Consider the following 20,752-nt stretch of genomic DNA (forward strand, 5'->3'; position numbering starts at 1 on the left):
TGGCAAACATGCTGTTTACTTTCCAGAAAAATCGCACTTTCCAATCTGACAGTTGATCAAGGGATCCCCCCGCTGCTTTCAGCAGGAAGAAGTGTTTAAACACAGGGATGAGAGTTTAAACATTTTCTCATTATCACAGAATAAATAAATAAATAAAATAAAGGCATTGAGGCTCGTGGACCACCTGCTGTGAGAGTAATGAAGCTGTGTCACATGACCAGAGTGAGAGGACTTTTATCTCTGCCCCCAATATCATTACTGAAGTGACACCTGTCACATGACCCAAGTCAGGTCTTTTATCTGTGTTCCCCAAATGCAGTTCTGGGTTATAGTGGGATTTTTTTGTGCATGGTGCATTTCCCATTTGTGCCATTATGGATAGAGTTTTGTCAGCATTTGTATTAGAAAACTCTGCTTTTTTTCTTGGGATTTATAAATTGGCCATAAAAGTTCACTCTCGGCTGATGCAAAACATAGAGACTCTTAACCTGACAAAGAGGATGTTTGATTGATTTATTTTTTTAAAGGCATATATTCATTAAAAAAATCTGCTGTTAAGCTGTGCACATTTTAAAAAAGGATGTTTATATATTAAAGGGCTTTTTCACTCAAATTTCTTTTAAATCTACGTATTTTTGTGTGACCTGCTTTTTTGGTGTGGCGGTGGGGCTAGAGCCTGAAGTTCTCCACTTGTGTCCCCCACCCTCCCCTACTAATGAACCGTCTCCCTGTCTTGAGGGAGTGTCGGGGGAGGGGACAGTTCACTCAGTCCTTGACTTCTCTGCTGATGCTGCTGTCACAGTTTCCTCTTCGTGCCATTTGTAAAGGGTTTTTTGTGATGTGTCCATTGGCAAATGCACAACTTCACACAGACCTCCATGCAGTGATGACAATACCACACTATCCCACCTTACACACTGGAAGCACTTCATTATTAACTCAGAACGGCTCACTCAGCACATTGTAAATGACTTGTGACTGGCCCAGGAGGGCTAGATTTGAACTGGCACCCTAGAGGTGAAAGAGTCTGGATTGCATGACCCCCATCCCCCACAGTCAGCTATCTCCACATTTGAAAAAATAGTGTAGGACCATAAAATCCACTTCACAGTTTCATCCCTCTCTCCTTCCTGATGCACCATGAAGAGATAGGGAGTTTAGTCCACAGCATTTGCAAGGTCCCTTGCACTCAGACTGGATCTTAGGAGATCTGCTAGAGGCAAGTGCCTCTGTATTCCTGTGTAGCCCCTCCTCCCCAGCCTCCATGGCAATACAACTCCAGGCATGCCCCTGAAATCACTACTGGGCTGGGCTGGGCTGGGCTGGGCTAGGCTGTGTGTGTCACATCACAAAAGGGAAACTTGCTTAAGTTAGTGCTTCCCCCGTCATCAGTAGTTTAGGAAGAAAATCCCTGTGGAGTTGGCAGGTGGTATCAGTGATGCTGTGTAGAGAAAGCAGTTTCCCTGCCCTCTCCATCTCAAAGTCCCACCTACAAATCCTTTAAACAGAAGATCAATGGATCACTTCCGTCATTCAATCTGAAATAGGAAAAGAGTGCTGAGGGGCAGAACATCCTTCTGCCAGGCTCTTCACCCACAGGAGCACAAAGTATGATTTGTCCCTTTGGCAATTTGAGTTTTATGGGGCAAGGGAAGGTAGCTTTGAAAAGCAGCTGTTCTGCAGTTGCAAAAACTACTTTCCATAGGAATCTGTAATGCATAGTCCCAACAGACACCACCCTGAAAAAGTGATCTGCTTCCAATCTTCCAGTTTACAGAATTCTGTCACTCTCTATTCTCTACAAATCCTTTCATTTAACATGTTTTTGGTGCTTAATGGCCCCTAGTTAGGAGGAGACATCAGACCATAATCATTCCAAATAGCTCTTGGTTCTCCACTGCCCTGCACCTTGTATGTTCATTTACACCTTTGCAAAGAGAGTGCAAAACACTACCATTCTGACTTGGTAGCTTTTGACACCCATTTTGCACATGTAAATGACTATACAAGGACAATGGAGAGCCATTATGGTCAATAATACACATTGGAAATGCACCACGCCTTTATACTTGTTAAAAGCTGTTACCATCTAACAACTGACTCCTGTACATTGGAGAGATTTCTTTTTCTTTGAAAAATAAACAACCTTGCCCCCAGACAAGATTAAATGTTGGAATTTAACATAGAAATGTAGCGGCCTACTTCTGTGGATGGCAGCTTGGCCCAACCCGTAAGAAAACTCAGTTTGCCCACAAAGAATTCTCCAACTGTCCAAGGAAGATAGATGATTCTTGTTAGGGATTCAGTACTCAGAAGAGCTGAAAGAACATAGAAGTGGACAACAGCATGGCGTTCTGCCTACCTGGAGCCAAGACATTAGATGTTACTTGAAGATTGGCTAGGCTTCTGAAATGGATGGGCAAGGATCTGTTGGTCGTGGTTCACGTTGGCATTAAAGACACTGCATTGTGGAATATCTCACCGATAATAGATGGCATCATGGAACTTGGGCGCATGCTGAAGAAGAAGACTACCCAAGCGATCTTTTCTGAGATCCTTCCAGTCCCGCAAGCAAAGAAAGACAGAAGGCAGAAGATTCTGGAAGTGAACCATGGGCTAGGTAAGTGGCTTAGAGTGGAAGGTCTGTGTTTTGTAGAACACTGGTCCACCTTCTGTGGGGAGATGGGTCTGAATAGTTTGGATGACCTCCACCTCTGTAGAAGGGAATCCAATCAGCTGGCAGACGGACGTTAAACTAATAAAAAAGAGGAGGGTAAAAAGAGAGAAAATTTTAGCACAGAATCAAGATCCCGCGAACAAAATTAACCACAAAACCAAAGGACATGAACAGAAGGAATTGTTGAATTGTCTAGATGCTAGATGCCTGGGTAACAAATAAGAGGCACTGAAATTAGTAATTTATGAGCCTAAATTTAATATATTTGGTATTACTTGAAACCTGATGGGGTAAGTCACACACCTGGAATGTTAAAATTAATGGTTGTAACTTATTTAGGAAGGATTGAGTGAGCAAAAGGGGAGGTGGAATGGCACTCTGTGTAAAAAATCGCATTACCTGTTTTTGAGTCACAGTAATTGTGAAGAAAATGATCTTGAATGCTTAGGGATCAGTGAGACAAGGCGGGTGAGGTAATATCTTTTTTGGACCAACTTCTGTTGGTGAGAGAGACAAGCTTTCAAACTTACACATAGCTCTTCTTCAGGTCTTTATTAGTGTCTTAATAGATAAAGCACAAGCTGGGGTGTTCTACAGACCACCAAATCACAGGAGGGAACAGGCTGGTAAGCCTAACTTCAGTACCAGGCCAATTAATTGAAACTATAGTAAAGGACAGAAATATTAGATACATACATGAACACAATTTGATGGGGAAGAGTTAACATGACTTTTGTAAAGAGAAATCATGCCTCACCAATCTATTAGAATTATTTGAGAGCAGACAAGGGTGATCCAGTGGAGGTAGTGTACTTGGACATTCAGAAAGCCTTTGACAAAGTCTCTCACGAAAGACTCTTAAGCAACCATGGAGTCATGGAATAAGAGGGAAGGTTCTCTCATGGATCAATAACTAGTTAAAGACAGGAAACTAAGAGAAGGAATAAAGTCAGTTTTCAGAATGGAGAGACGTAAATAGCGGAGGCTCCCAGGGATCTGTACTGGGATCAGTGCTGTTCAACATATTCAGAAATGATCTGGAAAAACTGGTAAACAGTGAGGTGGCAGAGTTTGCAAATTATCCAGAATTACTCAAGATAGTTAAGTCCAAAGCAAACTGTGAAGAGTTACAAAGGGATTTCACAAAGCTGGGCAACTGTGCAACAAAATGGCAGATGAAAATCAGTACTGATAAATGCATATTGGAAAATGTAATTCCCAAATATACATACAAAATGATGGAGTCTAAATTAGCTTTTACCATTCAAGAAAGAGATCTTGGAGTCGTTGTGGATAGTTCTTGAAAACATCTGCTCATTGGGCAATGGCAGCCAAAAAAGCTACCAACATTAGGAACCATTAGGAAAGTCATAGATAATAAGACAGTAAATATCATAATGTCACTATATAAATCCCTGGTTTGCCCACACCTCGAATACTGCGTGCATTTCTGGTCACTCCATCTCAAAAAAGATATATTAGAAATGGAGAAGGTACAGAGAAGAGCAACAAAAATGGTTAAGCGTATGGAACAACTTCTATGTGAGAAGAGATTAAAAAGAGAGGGACTATTCAGCTTGGAAAAGTGATGACTAAGGTGGGATATGATAGAGGTCTATATAATCATAAATGGTGTGGAGAAAGTGAATTGGGAAGTATTATTTACCCCTTCACCTAACATAAGAACCAGGAGTAACTTTGAAATTAACAGACAGCAGGTTTAAAAGAAATACAAGGAAGTACTTCTTCACAAAATGCAGTCAGCCTGAAGAACTCATTGCCAGGGATGCTGTGAAGGCCACAAGTATAACTGGATTTAAAAAAGAATTAGATAAATTCATAGAGGATAGGTCCATCAGTGGCTATTAGCCAAGATGGTCAGGGATGCAACCCCATGCTCTGAGGGTCCCTAATTCTCTGACTGCCAGATGCTGGGACTGGACAACAGGGGATGGGTCACTTGATAATTGCCCTGTTCTGTTCGTTCCCTCTGAAGCATCTGGCATTGGCCACTGCCAGAAGACAGGACAGTCTGACCCAGCATAGCTGTTCTTACAACTTGCATCCAAGAGTTTTAAAAGAACTGATGGTTAATGTTGATTTTCAATAAGTCTTGGAACACTGAGGAAGTTCCAGAAGACTGAAAGAAAGCTAATGTTGTGCCATCATTTAAAACGGGTAAATGGGATCTCCTGGATAATTATAGGCCTGTCAGTCTGACCTTGATCCTGGGGCGAGATAATGGAGTGGCTCAAAGGAGACTCAATGAATAAAGAATTAAAGGCAGATAATATATTTATGAACAATCAACACAGGTTTATAGAAAATAGATCCTGTAAAACTAACTTGATATCTTTTTTTTTAATGAGTTGAAAAATTTGGTTGACAAAGGTAACAGTGTTGCTGTAATGTACTTAGGACATCTGTAGGCCTTTGACTTGGTGTTGCATGATGTTTTGATTAAAAACTAAAACTATATAACATTAACATGGCACATATTAAATGGCTTAAAAGCTTGCTAACTAATAGGTCTCAAAATGTAATTGTCAATGGGGAATCATTAATCAAGCGGTATGTTTCTAGTGGGTTCCCACAGGCAGCTGTTCTTGACCCTACACTATGTAACCTTTTTATTGATGAGCTGGAAGAAAACATAAAATTATTACTGATAAAGTTTGCAGATGGCACAAAAGGTGAGGAAGTGGTAAATAATGAAGAGCACAGCTCACTAATACAGAGCGATCTGGATCGCTTAGTAAACTGTGTGCCGCAAACAATATACATTTTAAGACAGCTAAATGTAAAGGTGTGCATCTAGGAACAAAGAATCTAGGCCATATTTACAGGACGGAGGACTCTATCCTAGGAAGCAGCGACTTTGAAAAAGATTAGTTGAAAGTGAGCTCTCATTGTTACACTGTGGCTTAAAAGGCTGTTGCGATCCTTGGGATGAATAAACAGGGGAACCTTGAGAAAGAGTAAAGAGGTTATTTTACCTCTAAATTTGGCACTGGTGCAACCACTGCTGGAATACTGTGTCCAGTTCTGGTGTCCACAGTTCAAGAAGGATGTTGATAAATTGGAGAGGGTTCAGAGATAAGCCACAAAAATGATTCAAGGATTAGCAAACCTGCTTTACAGTGCTAGACTCAAGGAGCTCAATCTGTTTCGCTTAACAAAGAGAATGTTAAAGGATGACTTGACTGCAGTCTGTAAGTACCTACATGGGAAACAAATATTTGATAACAGGCTCTTTATTCTAGCAGAGAAAGATATAACATGACCCAGTGGCTGGAAGCAAGGGCGGCTCTAGGGATTTTGCTGCCCCAAGCACGGCAGGCAGGCTGCCTTCGGCGGCTTGCCTGCGGAGGGTCCGCTGGTCCCGTGGCTTCGGCGGAGGGTCCGCCGAAGCCACGGGACCAGCGGACCCTCCGCAGGCAAGCCGCCGAAGGCAGCCTGCCTGACGCCCTCGCGGCGACAGGCAGAGTGCCCCCTGTGGCTTGCCGCCCCAAGTACACACTTGGCGTGCTAGGGCCTGGAGCTGCCCCTGGCTGGAAGTTGAAACTAGACAAATTCATACTAGAAATAAGGCATACATTTTTAACAGTGAGAGTAATTGATTTACCAAGGGTAAATTGCTGGGTTCTCCATTACTGACAATATTTAGATCAAGATTGCTGAAAGATCTGCTCCAGGAATTTTTGTGGGGAAGTTCTATGGCCTGTGCTATACAGGAGGTCATATTAAATGATCAGTATGGATCCTTTTGGCCTTGGAATCTATGAATCTATGATCTTGCTTATCCCACACCTTCACCAGTATAACCCCATTGAATAGTGGAATTACTCCTGATTTAAAGCTGCACAAATCGGCTCAAAATCAGAATCAGAGGGTCATATTATTAACACTATATTCCCTCTGACACTATAAAGGAGCTGGAAAGTAGGGATAAATAACACCCACATTGAGGTTGTGTAAAAGAGACTTACTGTAAATGAGTATTAGGTCCATAAAATGTAGAAATTGAAAAGTCCTAGTTCGTCTCCCTGTCAAGCTAGATAGTATTTTAAGATTGTGAAATATGGTAAGAAATTCAAAGTATGTCCTAAGCCATCACTGATTTAGGGTCTTATCCTGCCCACTTTAATCATCAGCATATTCCTTGCCCAGACAAGTTCTCCCATTCACTTCAATGGCACTACTTAGGTGAGTAAGGATTATTCATGCATGTAAGGTTTGCAGGATAAGGCCTTTAGAATAATTTCTTGGCTTAAATTTCCCTCACAGCTTTGCTTTGAGGCTATGCTGAGGCTTCCAGTTTCTGGACTTCCCCAAATACTAGGAGATGAGCAAAGGTGCTTCAGATGATTGAATGAAACAGACAAAAGCACTGTTAGTAAGAACGCTTCTTCTAACTTCTTCTAGGAAGAATCTCTGTGAGAAATATGGTAGGAGTGAAAGAATTCCCAGCTACTCCCACCAGCCTTCCCCATCAGGAGACACCAGAGAGCACCTTTTCTGTTCACAGTCTGTCAGCAGCCCAGAGATCAAGGGGATTAAAACTGACTGGTAACTCACTAGCGCATCAGTGCTCTGTGCAACAATTTTACCATAAACAATCTTTGTTTTCAGTCATTTTAATTCCTCACTGCCCTCGCCCTCTCTACACCTACACATCTTTCGGATACAACATAAGAAGACCTCTGAATTAGGCTTTAGACAGCTGGCCAACAATGCACATTTCTAATGCTCTGCTGGTGTGGAATCGGTAGAGTGATAATCCTGTTAGTAATGGCAGAAGCTCTCCCTTGGAAATTATAACAATTAGTCTCAAACAATTCCTTTTGTTGATGACTTTATCCAAGAAACCATCTTCCCTGGAAACTTCACTCAACTTTAGACTAATCCCCTCCTTCCCTTAGGAGCTCTTTTGTTGGAGGAGATTGTAGGCAAGCCCCAGGCCTGACAGGTCTCTGTAAGCCTTGGATCAGTCCCTACTTTCTTTCAGTTGTCAACCCCCATCAGTCCTGTTTGTTCATCAATCTTCTGGTCCAGGGATCTCTCTATTAAGAGACAAATGGCTGGGTTTATTTGGAGGGTCCAGACTCTAGACTGTGCTTTTACTTCTTGGTTGCCAAGTCAATCTTCCTGAAGTTGCTTTCTAAAAAATACAAAAGACACATCAGGGTATCCGCACTGTCTCCTTCTTTCCCATTGAAAGGTGACTTTTATAAAGAAATCTCCCTGGACCAGATTGTCTTCACAGTTACGTCAGTGTAAATCTGCTGATTTCAGAGGAGTCATTCCAGATGTCCCCAGGTGTAACAGAGAGCAGAATGTGCCCCTATAACCAAGTATGCTATCAGGATAAAAATCTTGTGCCTAGAGAGTTCTTGATAGGCTAAATCTGTACATTGAAACAAAAAATATGTAATCCCAAATAGTCTGCAGATTTATTTGCTTTAGTGACTTTGATTATTATTAAAGATAAATTTAAAACAACTCTAAGCTTTGTGTGGACACCCCTGTGGCCCAGCTAGTTCAGTAGCACAGAGCTATAAAGGGGCCCCTGCATTGGATATTTGCATTAAGGGTACCAGCGTAAGAGGGGAAGTAGGCTCCTCAGAGCCACTAAATTCCCCCTCCGTCTGATGGATGGTCGGAAATACAACCGGGTAGAGACTGAATGGAGCTATGGCCTGGAACATATGACATCCTGGATTTGGATGTGGCACAGTTTATTTCCTCCCAGAGCACTGGGAGTACAGGGAGGAGATTGTAACAATGATGTGGTGCCCCTTCCTGTGGGTTCCTGGCAAAGCCACCATTGAACCTTTTATGTTCTGTTCTTTGTTTTTATTTTTGTACCACATTCAGGTTGAGTAGTGAAAGCAGGCTGCCAGTTTCACTGTTTCTAGTCAGTTTCACTTTCTCATATATGAGCACAATGTTGTGCTTTAGATGCCAAGTTACCATTATTTAGATTATTTTAAACCTGCTTTTAATCGGCAGCTTTTAAAATACTAAAACCATTTCTATTACATTTAACATCTCACTCTTTTAAAAAATATATATAAATTAAAAAAATCTAAATTTGTACACTACTAGATTACATCTCAGTAACTGAACATTGGAAGAGAACTTGAGTTGATATTTTACTTGTCTAGTATGTAAGGCAAGTGTGTGTGTGTGTGTGTGTGTGTGTGTGTGTGTGTGTGTGTGTGTGTGAGAGAGTGTGATGAGGGAATAAGAAGGAACAGTGTCAACATGAAATCTAGTAAATATTTAAAAAAATAATTATTTTTGTGATTGTGCTATTTTAAAAATTTAGTGTGTGAAAGACCCACAAAAACAGGGGAAACTGATGAAGGTTCTGATCCTGCAAACACTTTGAAGAATAAGCATAACTTTACTGAAGTGAGTAGTCTAGAGCCTTGGATGGAATTACTGAAAAGAATAAAGTTACTTGGGTCCTGATCCTGCGAACACCTATCTGACTGCACAGAGGAAACAGCAAAACTGACTGCACAAAATCTCCTGACAAATGCACAAAGTAAAGAAACGGGGGGAAAAATTGAACTTTTTTTCTGTTTTTTCTTTCAGTAATAGTGATCTGAGGTGTTAGTTGTTGCAAGAGTAGGTAAAAGGTATTCAGACTGAAGTAGGATTTTTAAGTTAACAGTTTCCCAGTAAAACTGAAATACACATCGTGTAAAATCAATGCTGTTATGATTTAAGACAATTTCAGCATCTTTACCTAGCTCTTCTCAGACATTAGAGCACACATAGGGCCAAATTCTGATAATACTGTTATGCTGATCTAAACCCAAAGTAATTCCATCTACTGAAGTGGTCCTGGTTTTACAATGATGTAATTGAAAGCATAATCTGATCCATGGCATGTGTGCTGAGTTACTCAGGGCATGTCTAAACTTGCCATTTAAATCGCAAAAAGTCCCTTTTTTGCACAAAAACCGTGGAAGCGTCTGAGTTTCACCACAAACAGAAAACCGCCTCCACGAGAGGTATAGAGTTCTTACCAGTGATACTTTGCAGTGATGTGCAAGTGAAGACACGTTCTTCCTGTTTACACGGTTTTTAGCCTCTGGAGGATATCCCACGGTGCCTAGGTGACCACTCTGGCCAGCAGCTCTGCCGCTCTGATGCCAGGTAAACAGACGTCCACCCCTCCCCCTGTAAAGCCCCGGGGAACTTTGAAACTCCCCTTCCTGTTTTCTTGACAAGTGCTCACTTATCATCTGGCCAGGTGACAATGGCTGCTCCATGGAGCAAACGATCCCCTGCTTGGAGCAATGCCGTGCTATTGGAGCTGATCAGGGTTTGGGGAGAGGAGGCTGTGCAGGGACCCGGATGCCCCACAATCACCCCCTCCCTTTCCCACAAGACCTATCTTCAAAATGGAGAGAGCTCCACTGTGGGATAGCTGCCCTCAGTGCCCTGCTCTCATCGGGGATGGAAGTGCTGCAAATGTGAACACGATCTGACACCTGTGGAAGTCAGTGAGTACACAACCCAGCGCTTTTCTTTTACTAGTTCCCTCTCACCAGTGAAACTAAGAGCGCAAAAACTCTGCAAGTGTAGACATAGCCTTATATAATGAAGATCTGAGTGGTAGTGGAGAGTATACCTGCGTGTATGAAATATGTCCACTTTTTGGTATTTTTAACCCTAAAAGGAAAAGGCCTACACAATAAATTCCAGCCTCCAGATCTGTGGAGAACTAGAATAGGTTAATATGACAGAGAGCAGTCCCGGGCGCTGAGAAGCCATCCATCAGTCGTTCCTAGGCTCAGAAAATCTAATGTAGGGTATACACACCGCTGAAGGAATGTACATAGTGCAAAATCTAAGCATGACAGGGAACATTTGTTATGACTAACCTTGTTCAGATAAGTAGAGCATCTATACCTTTCCCCAGTTACTTCAACAGTAATCTTTTTGTATAACTGAACAACGTTTGGGAAACCAATACCAATAAGCAAGTTTGAAAAAATTAACTGCTGATCATGCTCAAAAGCTAACTGTAAAACTTGATTAATTCACCATTGGCAAATGCAGACCAAGCAAAGAAAAATGTTAAGCAGTCTTGTAATTATGAATGACATAAAATTCAAAAATATTTGAGGTAGAGGGGAAGCAGGAGCGTCCTGGCCTCATGGGGAGGGCACTGGTTTGAGAGTTAGGAGAGCTGATATGCAAACATGCTGCTATGAAAAACAGAGATGGGGAAGTTCCCATGAGAGCTGATGCTTCTAACCCTATGAGCTATAACTCCTGCAGAGTCTGCTCCTCCTCCTGTCTACACCCTTCAGATGATAGGTAGGGGAGAGGGCCCATGGGTCAGTGGCAGAAGGGTCTGACCCAGGAGTGAAAGTAACTTACAGGACTTACCGGTACTGCCGGAGTCCTGAGGGGGCGTGGTTTCATCCGGAAGAGGTGTGGCCTGCGGGGAGCTCTGAGCCCTTTAAATCCGTCCCCAGCCCAGCCGCTGGAGCTGCAGGCAGGATTCAAAGGGCTCTGGGCTCCTCGCAGCTGTGGGAGCTCTGAGCCCTTTAAATCCCAGCCCCAGCCTGGCCGCTGGAGCCACAAGTGGGATTTAAGGGGTTCTGGGCTATCCACAGCTGCGGGGAGCTCTGAGCCCTTTAAATCCCGACCCTAGCCCGGCCACCAGAGCCGCGGGTGGGATTTAAAGGGCTCTGGGCTGCCTGCAGCCGTGGGAGCTCTGAGCCCTTTAAATACAGCCCCATCCTGGCCCCCCGAGCCGTGGGTGGGATTCAAAGGGCTCTGGGCTGCCCGCTGCAGTGTGGAGCCCAGAGCCCTTTAAATCCTCGCTGCAGAAGCCGGTGTGGTCCAGCATGGTGTATTGGCTCTTGCCGGTACACTGTACCGGCCCGTACCAGCTTACTTTCAGCTCTGGTCTGCCCTCTGTCTGGCTATTCTGAGAGCTGTGGGATATCTTTGTGGATGTTGGTGCAGCTGTGTTTGGAGGCTACAGGCCTGCAATCCCCCCTTCCTCCACCTGGATATAATCCTTCACCTCAGGAATAAGAACTTTTTAGAATTTCTTACTTAACCTTTCGTCAGCCACGGGTTTTGCCACGGGATAGAGATTGTAACCCCTTTCTGTCCCGCTCTCCCCACCTTAGGGCCTTACCAGCCCACATGGAGACTCGTTATGGGATCTCATTTGTTGAGGATGTTGGCAGTAGCTTCTATAGTGAAAAACAAACACTGTTCTTTTAGTTCCTTACCTAAAAGGCCGTTGAACATTCTTGTTTTTCTTGTTTTTCACCAAAACTTGCTTGAATTGGCTTGGCGAGGACCCTTCTGGTAAGGAGCAAATAGGTCACAGATTTCTGGCTGCAGCCTCACTCCTGGAACTGTAAACAGTGACTGTGCTGTGGAGAAACCAGGTTTGAGGAGAGAGACAGAAAAGGATATTTTCCTCACCATACCTGCTCTGTATCATCTACACTCTCACTCCATCTGCAAATATCTCTGCTTCTTAACCTAAAATTGTGGGTGGGAGCAGCAATGGCCACAGAGACACCAGGGAAGCTCTGATCTCCCTAATGTTTCCCAAAGCCACTGTTCAGAGAAATATAGTTTCATATACGTGGAACATTCACCCAGGCAAATCCTTCCACTTGAATTCACTTTAGTGCAGATAAACTGTTTATCTGAATCACAGTTGTCCCCAACTCCTGGTGTTAAAAATATGGCATTTAATTCAGGAGCAGACACTTTAGAAGAACAAAATATAGGATGCTGTAAAACATATTAACTGTAAACTTGATCCCGCAAACACTTTAGTGCATGAGCAATCTCATTACTGATCACATGAATAAAATTAATTGTATGCTTTGCAGGATCAAGCCCCCCTTTAGTTAACTAAAATCCACTGAAACTTTGGCCTGGTCTACACTACGCGTTTAAACTGAATTTAGCAGCATTAAACCGATTTAACCCTGCACCCGTCCACACAACAAGGCCCTTTATATCGATATAAAGGGCTCTTTAAACCGATTTCTGAACTCCTCCTCAATGAGAGGAGTAGTGCTGAAATCGGTATTACCATATCTGATTACGGTTAGTGTGGCCACAAATCGACGGTATTGGCCTCCGGGCAGTATCCCACAGTGCACCACTGTGACCGCTCTGGAAAGCCATCTGAACTTGGATGCACTAGCCAGGCAGACAGGAAAAGTCCCGTGAACTTTTGAATTTCATTTCCTGTTTGGCCAGCGTGGAGAGCTCACCAGCACAGGTGACCACGCAGACCTCATCAGCACAGGTAACAATGCAGTCTCCTGAGAATTGAAAAAGAGCTCCAGCATGGACCACACGGTAGGTACTGGATCTGATCGCTGTATGGGGAGAGGATTCCATGCTAACAGAACTCCGTTCCAAAAGACAAAATGAAAAAACATTTGAAAAAAAATTCCAAGGCCATGATGCAGAGAGGCCGCACCAGGGACTCAGTACAGTGCCATGTGAAAGTTAAGGAGCTCAGACAAGCCTACCAGAAAACCAAAGAAGCAAACGGAAGGTCCGAGGCAGGGCCGAAAACATGCTGCTTCTATGCTGAGCTGCATGCAATTCTCGGGGGGTCTGCCACCAGTACCCCACCCCTGTCCATGGATTCCAAGGTGGAGGTGGTAATCTCAGCCATGGCTGAGGATTCTGCGGATGGGGAAGATGAAGAGGAGGAGGCAGAGGAGGACGAGCTTGCAGAGAGCACACAGCACTCTGTTATCCCCAACAGCCAGGAGCTTTTTCTAACCCTGACGGAATTACCCTCCCAGCCCTCCCAAGCCACTATCCCACACAATGAAGCCATGGAAGGGACCTCTGGTGAGTGTACCTTTGTAAATATAAAACATGGTTTAAAAGCAAGCGTTTTTTAATGATTAATTTGCCCTGAGGACTTAGGATGCATTCCCGGCCAGTACAGTTACTGGAAAAGTCTGTTAACATGTCTGGGATGGAGTGGAAATCCTCCAGGGATATCTCCATGAAACTCTCCTGGAGGTACTCCAAAAGCCTTTGCAGAAGGTTTCTGGGCAGGGCGGCCTTATTCCGTCCTCCATGGTAGGACACCTGACCACGCCATGCATGTAGCAAGTAATCTGGTATCATTGCATGACAAAGCCTAGTTGCATATGGTCCAGGTGTTTGCTGGCATTGAAGCAACATCCGTTCTTTATCTCGCTGTGTTATCCTCAGGAGAGTGATATCGTTCATGGTAACCTGGTTGAAATTCTGGAATTTAATTAAGGGGACAGAGATGGCCATTCCTACTGGGCTGTTTGCCTGTTGCTTAAAAGAAATCCTTCCTTGCAGGTAGCCAAGCAGGGGGAAGGGGGGCGGGTGATTGGCACTGAGCTTTTTCGCGTTTGGGTAGCAGGGATCTTCCATGATACCAGCCACGCGGTAGGAGGAGGGGTAAAGTGATCATCCCAGAAAATTGGATGGGGGGGTGGTTTCTGCTGCTGCAAGTTAACAGGAAAGAAGCAGCACTGAACGGGCTTTGCTTGCTATTTGGTAAAGGAGGGCACAGGATATATGAAGGCTGCAGAAGACAATGGCTCACCATGGCCACATGCAAGCCGAATTCTGCTGCCCGGACCTGCGTCTGTGAGATCTCTAACACCAGAGCCACAGGCACTCAATATTAAGATGCAAAATGCGACCTTGTAGTCAAATCACATGTGCTGTGTAAGGTGCATAGTGTTGTTGTGAAAGAGTATAAGCATTGTTCTGTAAAATGTATCTTTTTAAACACTTCTCTCTCTTTTTTCCCTCCCTCATGCAGCTGCAAATTTTTCAAGCCTCCCTACTGCATCCCGAAGTCTATCTCAGATAAAGCGGCGGAAAAAAAAGATGCGAGACGAAATGTTCTTGGAAATCATGGAAGTGACCCACAATGAAAGAGCTCATCTGAATGAGTGGAAGGACGTGGTATCAAATTACAGGAAAGATGCCAGTGAACATGAGGACAGGAGGGACGCTCGAGATGAGAGGTGGCGGCAGGAAGATCAGAGGTGTAGGCAGGAAGATCAACGGTGGCGGGATGCAACTCTAGGGCTACTGCATGATCAAACTGACATGCTCCGGCGTATGGTGGAGCTTCAGGAAGAGCAGCGAGGTCACAGAGTGCTGCTGCAGCCCCTGTATAACCACCCTCACCCCTCACCATGTTCCACATCCTCCTCACCCAGATGTGTAAGAATGCGTGGGGGGAGGCTCCGTGCACCCGCCTGCTCCACCCCCCGTGGACAGGCCAACCAAAAGGCTGTCATTACTTTGAAATTTTTTTACTAGCCTTTTCCTTCCCTCCTATCCTCCTTCCAGACCACACCCGGGCTACCTTGTCAGTTCTCTCCCTCTTTTCATAACAAATTAATAAAGAATACATGATTTTTAAACGATAGTGACTGTATTTCCTTAAGCAAGCTGTAATCGAAGGGGGAGGGTGGGTTGTTTACAGGGAATGAGTCAGTCAAGGGTGGAGGTTCATCAAGGGGAAACAAACACAGCAGTCACATCGTACCCTGGCCCGTGATGAAACTCGTTTTCAAAGCTTCTCTGATGCGCACTGACTCCTGGTGTGCTCTTCTAATCGCCCTGGTGTCTGGCTGCACGTAATCAGTGGCCAGGTGATTTGCCTCAGCCTCCCAACCTGCCATAAAGGTCTCCCCCTTACTCTCACAGAGATTGTGGAGCACACAGCAAGCAGCAATAACAAAGGGGACATTGATTTGGCTGAGGTCTGAGCGAGTCAGTAATGTGCGCCAGCGTGCCTTTAAACGGCCAAATGCACATTCTACCACCATTCTGCACTTGCTCAGCCTGTAGCTGAACAGCTCCTGACTACTGTCCAGGCTGCCTGTGTATGGCTTCATGAGCCATGGCATCAAGGGGTAGGCTGGGTCCCCCAGGATAACTACAGGCATTTCAACATCCCCAGCTGTTATTTTCTAGTCTGGGAAGTAATTCTCTTGCTGCAGCCGTTTAAACAGAGTAGTGTTCCCGAAGACGCGAGCATCATGAACCCTTCCTGGGCATCCCACGTGGATGTTGGTGCAATGTCCCTTGTGATCCACCAGTGCTTGCAGCACCATTGAAAAGTAGCCCTTGCGGTTTACGTACTGGGTGCCCGGGTGCTCCAGTGCCAAGATAGGGATATGGGTTCCATCTATCGCCCCACCACAGTTAGGGAATCCCATTGCAGCAAAGCCATCCACTATGACCTGCACATTTGCCAGAGTCACAACCTTTCGTAGCAGCAGCTTAAAGATTGCTTTGGCTACTTGCATCACAGCAGCCCACACAATAGATTTTCCCACTCCAAATTGATTGCCAACTGACCAGTAGCTGTCGGGTGTTGCAAGCTTCCAGAGGGCTATTGCCACTCGCTTCTCAACTGTGAAGGCTGCTCTCATCTTGGTATTCTGGCGTTTCAGGGCAGGGGAAAGCAAGTCACAAAGTTCCATGAAAGTGCCCTTAACGCATGCGAAAGTTTCGCAGCCACTGGGAATCGTCCCAAACCTGCAAAACTATGCGGTCCCACCAGTCTGTGCTTGTTTCCCGGGCCCAAAATCAGCGTTCAATGGCTAGAACCTGCCCCATTACCAGCAGGATCTCCAAAGTGCAGGGGCTCACGGTTTGAGAGAATTCTGTGTCCATGTCCTCATCACTCTCGTCACCGCTCTGCCGTAGCTGCCGCCTCCTCACCTAGTTTTGCAGGTCCTGGTTCAGCATAGACTACACGATAATGTGCAAGGTGTTTACAACATCCATGATTGCTGTCTTGAGCTGAGCAGGGTCCATGCTTGCTGTGCTATGGCGTCTGCACAGTTCACCCAGGAAAAAAGGCACGAAACGGTTGTTTGCTGCTTTCATGGAAGGAGGAGTTAGGCTGTACCCAGAACCACCTGCAACAATGTTTTTTGCCTCATCAGGCACTGGGATCTCAACCCAGAATTCCAAGGGCAGGGGAGACTGCGGGAACTATGGGATAGCTATGGGATAGCTACCCACAATGCAACGCTCCGGATATCGACGCCAGCCTCGGTACATGGATGCACACCACCGAATTAATGTGCTTAGTGTGGCTGTGTGCACTCGACTTTATACAATCTGTTTTAAAAAACCGGTTTCTGTAAAATCGGTATAATCCCGTAGTGTAGACATACGCTCTGTTTAGCCAGTGGAAAGAGGGGAACTTTTTAACTGCAGATCTGCTGAAATTCCTTTGTTAAGTTTCAGTTGAAGCAAACCTGTAATCACTTGCCTTGGTTTACAGTACCCTTTACCATTTGTAAAGTGTGAGGAATGGGGAATCTTACACTATTACTTTGCTACTACTGGCAGTTCATATCACCCGACATAAATTAGTTTGGAAACTTCTTTCTCAGCGCTCACTTTCTTATGCATATTTGGAGAGGGAAGGAGAGAATGCAGGTGTGTTTCTTAAACTCAGGCTCCCTTGCCCCTAAAAATCTCATCTATGTTTTTGTTTGTTTGCTCCTTTTTTAAAAAACAAACAAACAATAGGAAAACATTATTTGGCAGAACAGTGGTGGGAATGCAACCTGCTAATCAAAAGGATTCAGATCGATCTGTGCATTGCCAAGGTCTCTCCTTCCCACCCAGTGGAGGGAGAAAAGAAAGAAAAAGAAGAGAGCGAAGGCATAGAGCTTCTCTCCTTCAGCAATCTCACAAATGCAAAACCTTCCACTCCAGTGACTCCTTATTAACTTACCGAATCTGACAGTCTAATTATCACAGCTGCTTTGCGCTTAGAATAAATAAATACTAAAGTAGATGTTTAAAGAAATTGAGAAGGGAAATTCAGTCATCTAGACAGTCAATAGAGAGAGTTTATTTTAAATTTTTATATTCCTATGTATTTATATCATTTTGGGAAAGATAATGAGATAGTTGTCTTTCAGGCTAATTGAGTTCCTAGGCTTATGGCTGCTTGCTGTCACTGTCTCAAACTTAGCGTTAACTTTTGTGCCTTAGAAATCTGATCACTGCATCTCTATTTACGGTTCTCTGCTGATAACCTGGTGAAGGCAGAAGTGCAGTCGAGAGTGGAAAGTGACTAAATGGTATTGCTGGTCTCAGCATCTTTCACAGCAAACAAGACAACTAAATCTTTTTAGATTTGCCTGCAATGGTCTGAAAGGAAAAGTGCAACTTAAAGAAACCTCTGATACTATTTTGTAATTAGACAAAATAATACAGACTGTCTAGTAACCTCTTAGCGTGTGGTGTCTGTAAATATTCAAGAGTATTAACAGCACCCATCGGTCATGGACGTTCTGCTGCCTGAACATTTACTTATTAAACATAGGCCCACTGTAGAGTTACTTTGGATTTACACCAGCGTGACTGAGAGCAGCATTGTCTGTTGTACTTAGTTTGCCAGAGTGCATATGGGCCAAACTTTGAGGTTTATACTCAAGGCTAGTTGTACTTTTTCAGGAGCATGAATGGGGGAATAGGCACAGGGAACCTTCCTTCCTTCCCATCACCCAGCCCTACTCCCCTGTGCTCCTGTACAGGGGCCAGGCACTGTCCTACTCGTGCTCAGGCAGCACAAAATCAGCTGCAGCCACTTCAAAGGGGTTAGCAGAGGCTACATTTCCAGAGGCCTGTGCCTCCAGGAGTTCCTGCTCTAGGGTGGTGCACCTTTGCATTGCCTGCTACCAACAGCTGTGGTATAAAGGCACTCAGTCTTTACACAGACAGAACTTCCATACAAGTCAGCCTCTCTGAAAATCAGGTCACTTGAGGCTGATAGGAATTTTGCCTGACTAAGGAATGAGAAAAGATTTGGAAAATTGTCCCGAAATAACCTTATATCAGGGGTGGATACAGGTCGTGAGCCGTTATAAGCTGACCCGCGAGCTCCCGCTGCGGAGCAGGGTCTGGGGTTTGCTCCGCTCCGGTGCTCCAGCTGGGGCACTTGGTCGGGGGCCACACCAAGCGGCTTGGCCCCGCTCCAGCCTGGGCGCTGGGTCAGGGGCTGCACCATGCGGCTCAGCTTCACTCCAGATGGGGCGCTGGGGCGGGGGCGGAGAGCGCACTACACGGCTCAGCCCCGCTCTGGTGCTCCAGTTAGGGCACTGGGTCAGGGGCCACTCCACACAGCTCCCAGAAGCCATGGCATGGCCCCACTCCAGCTCCTACATGCCCCAATGACCCTCTCTGACACTCCAATTGGAGCTGCAGGGGCAGTGCCTGCAGATGGGGCAGCATGCAGAGCTGCCTGGCTGCACCTCCACATAGGAGCCAGAGAAGGGACATGCCACTGCTTCCAGGAGCCGCTTGAGGTATGCGGTGCCCAGAGCCTACACCGCTGAGCCTCTCCGCACGCCCCAACCCCCTGCCCCAGCCCTGATCCCCCTCCCACTCTCCTAACCCCTTGATTCCAGCTTGGAGCATCCTCCTGCACCCCAAAACTCTCATCCCCAGCCCACCCCAGAGCCCGCACCCCCAGCTGGAACCTGCACCCCTTCCTGCATCCCTACCCCAACCCTGATCCCCCTCCAACCCTCTGAACCCTGTGGTCCCAGCCCAGAGTACCCTCCTATACCCCAAACTCCTCATTCCCAGCCCCACCCAGAGCCCACACCCCCAACCAGAGCCCTCACCCCTTCCTGCACCCCAACCCCAATTTTGTGAGCATTCATGGTCTGGCGTACAATTTCTGTTCCCCGATGTGGCACTCGGGCCAAAAAGTTTGCCCACCCCTGCCCTATAGAAAGGATTGCCTTGATTCATGGGCCAGCATAAACTGAGGTTGTTGTTTAACACCAACTGCAGAACTTTGAGTCACTCCCATATAAGACATATTAAAACTGGATTTATACATTTAAAATGGCCTTAAAACTTTCAATGCATCTAAAATTGATTTTCAACATGAAGTGTCTAACAGTGAGTCCTGAGGATGTCTCCATCCAAACGGCAGAACTCAGCGGTGGAACAGGCACATGGTCGGACGTACATAAACTTTTCAGTTGTGACTGAGAATCTAATCAAAGCAGCTGACTCAGTCAAGAGATTATATCACAGACAATAGCCTCCTGCAGGCTGCCTATTGACTTTACACTAGGCTGCACTGAGCCAGTGGGAGCAGCAGTGGAAGCTCTAGTGTAGGCATGAACAAGGTAGTGCTGTTTTAACCACTGTGTTGTCTAAGCCTGCTCTGAGCAGAGTTACTTGATACAGCAGCTAAAAGGCCTGTGCCCTGTTGACACCAGCACCCCACACGCTGGAACTGAAGTGGTGGTAGCAACAATGGGGAATTTTAGGCCAACCACACAGAGCAGACACACCATGTGTGCCTGAAAGTGGCTGGGAAGCACTCTTGCATGTCTTGAAATCTCTCATCACCAGGTCACAAAGCGTGAAATTCCCCTCCTAGCAAAGGCCCAGCATCAGGCCCGTGCACCACTTAAATCTTACTTAGCCCCTCAAAATAGTACTTGAGTGAGCCTTAATGGTCCATAGGCCTTGGGCTGATCCTCTGCACAGGGCTGGATGTCACCCACTTTGGGAGAAAAGCTTCTGTTGAGCTGGGCCTTTAGTCCAATAGGAACTTGAAGGCTCATCAAGCTTAGACCTCTCTGATTCCTCTATTCCTGGTAATCAAGCATCACAGTCTTGGGTTCTTGAGTGAAGCTGCTCTCTAGTTAAGTTCTTCCTACAGGACTATATTGGTGCCATCCACAAAGTGCCGCAGCTTGCTGCCTTCCCATCCCAAAGGACAGTTCTAAAGCCTTTGAAGGCAAACGAAATGTAAAAATAAACTACATTTGCAGCTATGGCAAATACTACTTTGCCTTAGTTCTGATGGCACACAACCTCGGGGGCTAACTTAGTGTGAGGCCATTAGAAATGGGGTACTAGAATGAAAGGAAGAGGGAGCTCTGTTTTTCCACGTAAATTGTTCATCCGACATGCTGGTGTTCAGGCTGTAAACACTGAGCCATACCAGGCAGCAGGATGCAATTCACTCGTCTAACTTGTGGCTTTATC

The 20,752-nt window shown here is 45.3% G+C and overlaps 1 protein-coding gene across 1 annotated transcript in view; it reads right to left on the reverse strand.

Annotated features, from left to right (window-relative positions):
- Positions 1 to 1,739: 1,739 nt before the first annotated feature.
- The window catches only part of CDK15 (cyclin dependent kinase 15), a 70,567-nt gene continuing 51,554 nt past the window's right edge, over positions 1,740 to 20,752 (reverse strand). Inside the window, exons 13-14 of the mRNA XM_050969610.1 lie at positions 11,950 to 12,096; positions 1,740 to 2,755 (exon numbers count right to left, since the gene is read on the reverse strand). Of these exons, the coding sequence (XP_050825567.1) occupies positions 11,987 to 12,096 (110 nt within the window). The 3' untranslated portion in view covers positions 1,740 to 2,755; positions 11,950 to 11,986. The remainder of the gene's footprint in view (positions 2,756 to 11,949; positions 12,097 to 20,752) is intronic.

The sequence above is a fragment of the Gopherus flavomarginatus genome, chromosome 10 (assembly GCF_025201925.1).
Source record: "Gopherus flavomarginatus isolate rGopFla2 chromosome 10, rGopFla2.mat.asm, whole genome shotgun sequence".
Lineage (NCBI taxonomy): Eukaryota > Metazoa > Chordata > Testudines > Testudinidae > Gopherus > Gopherus flavomarginatus.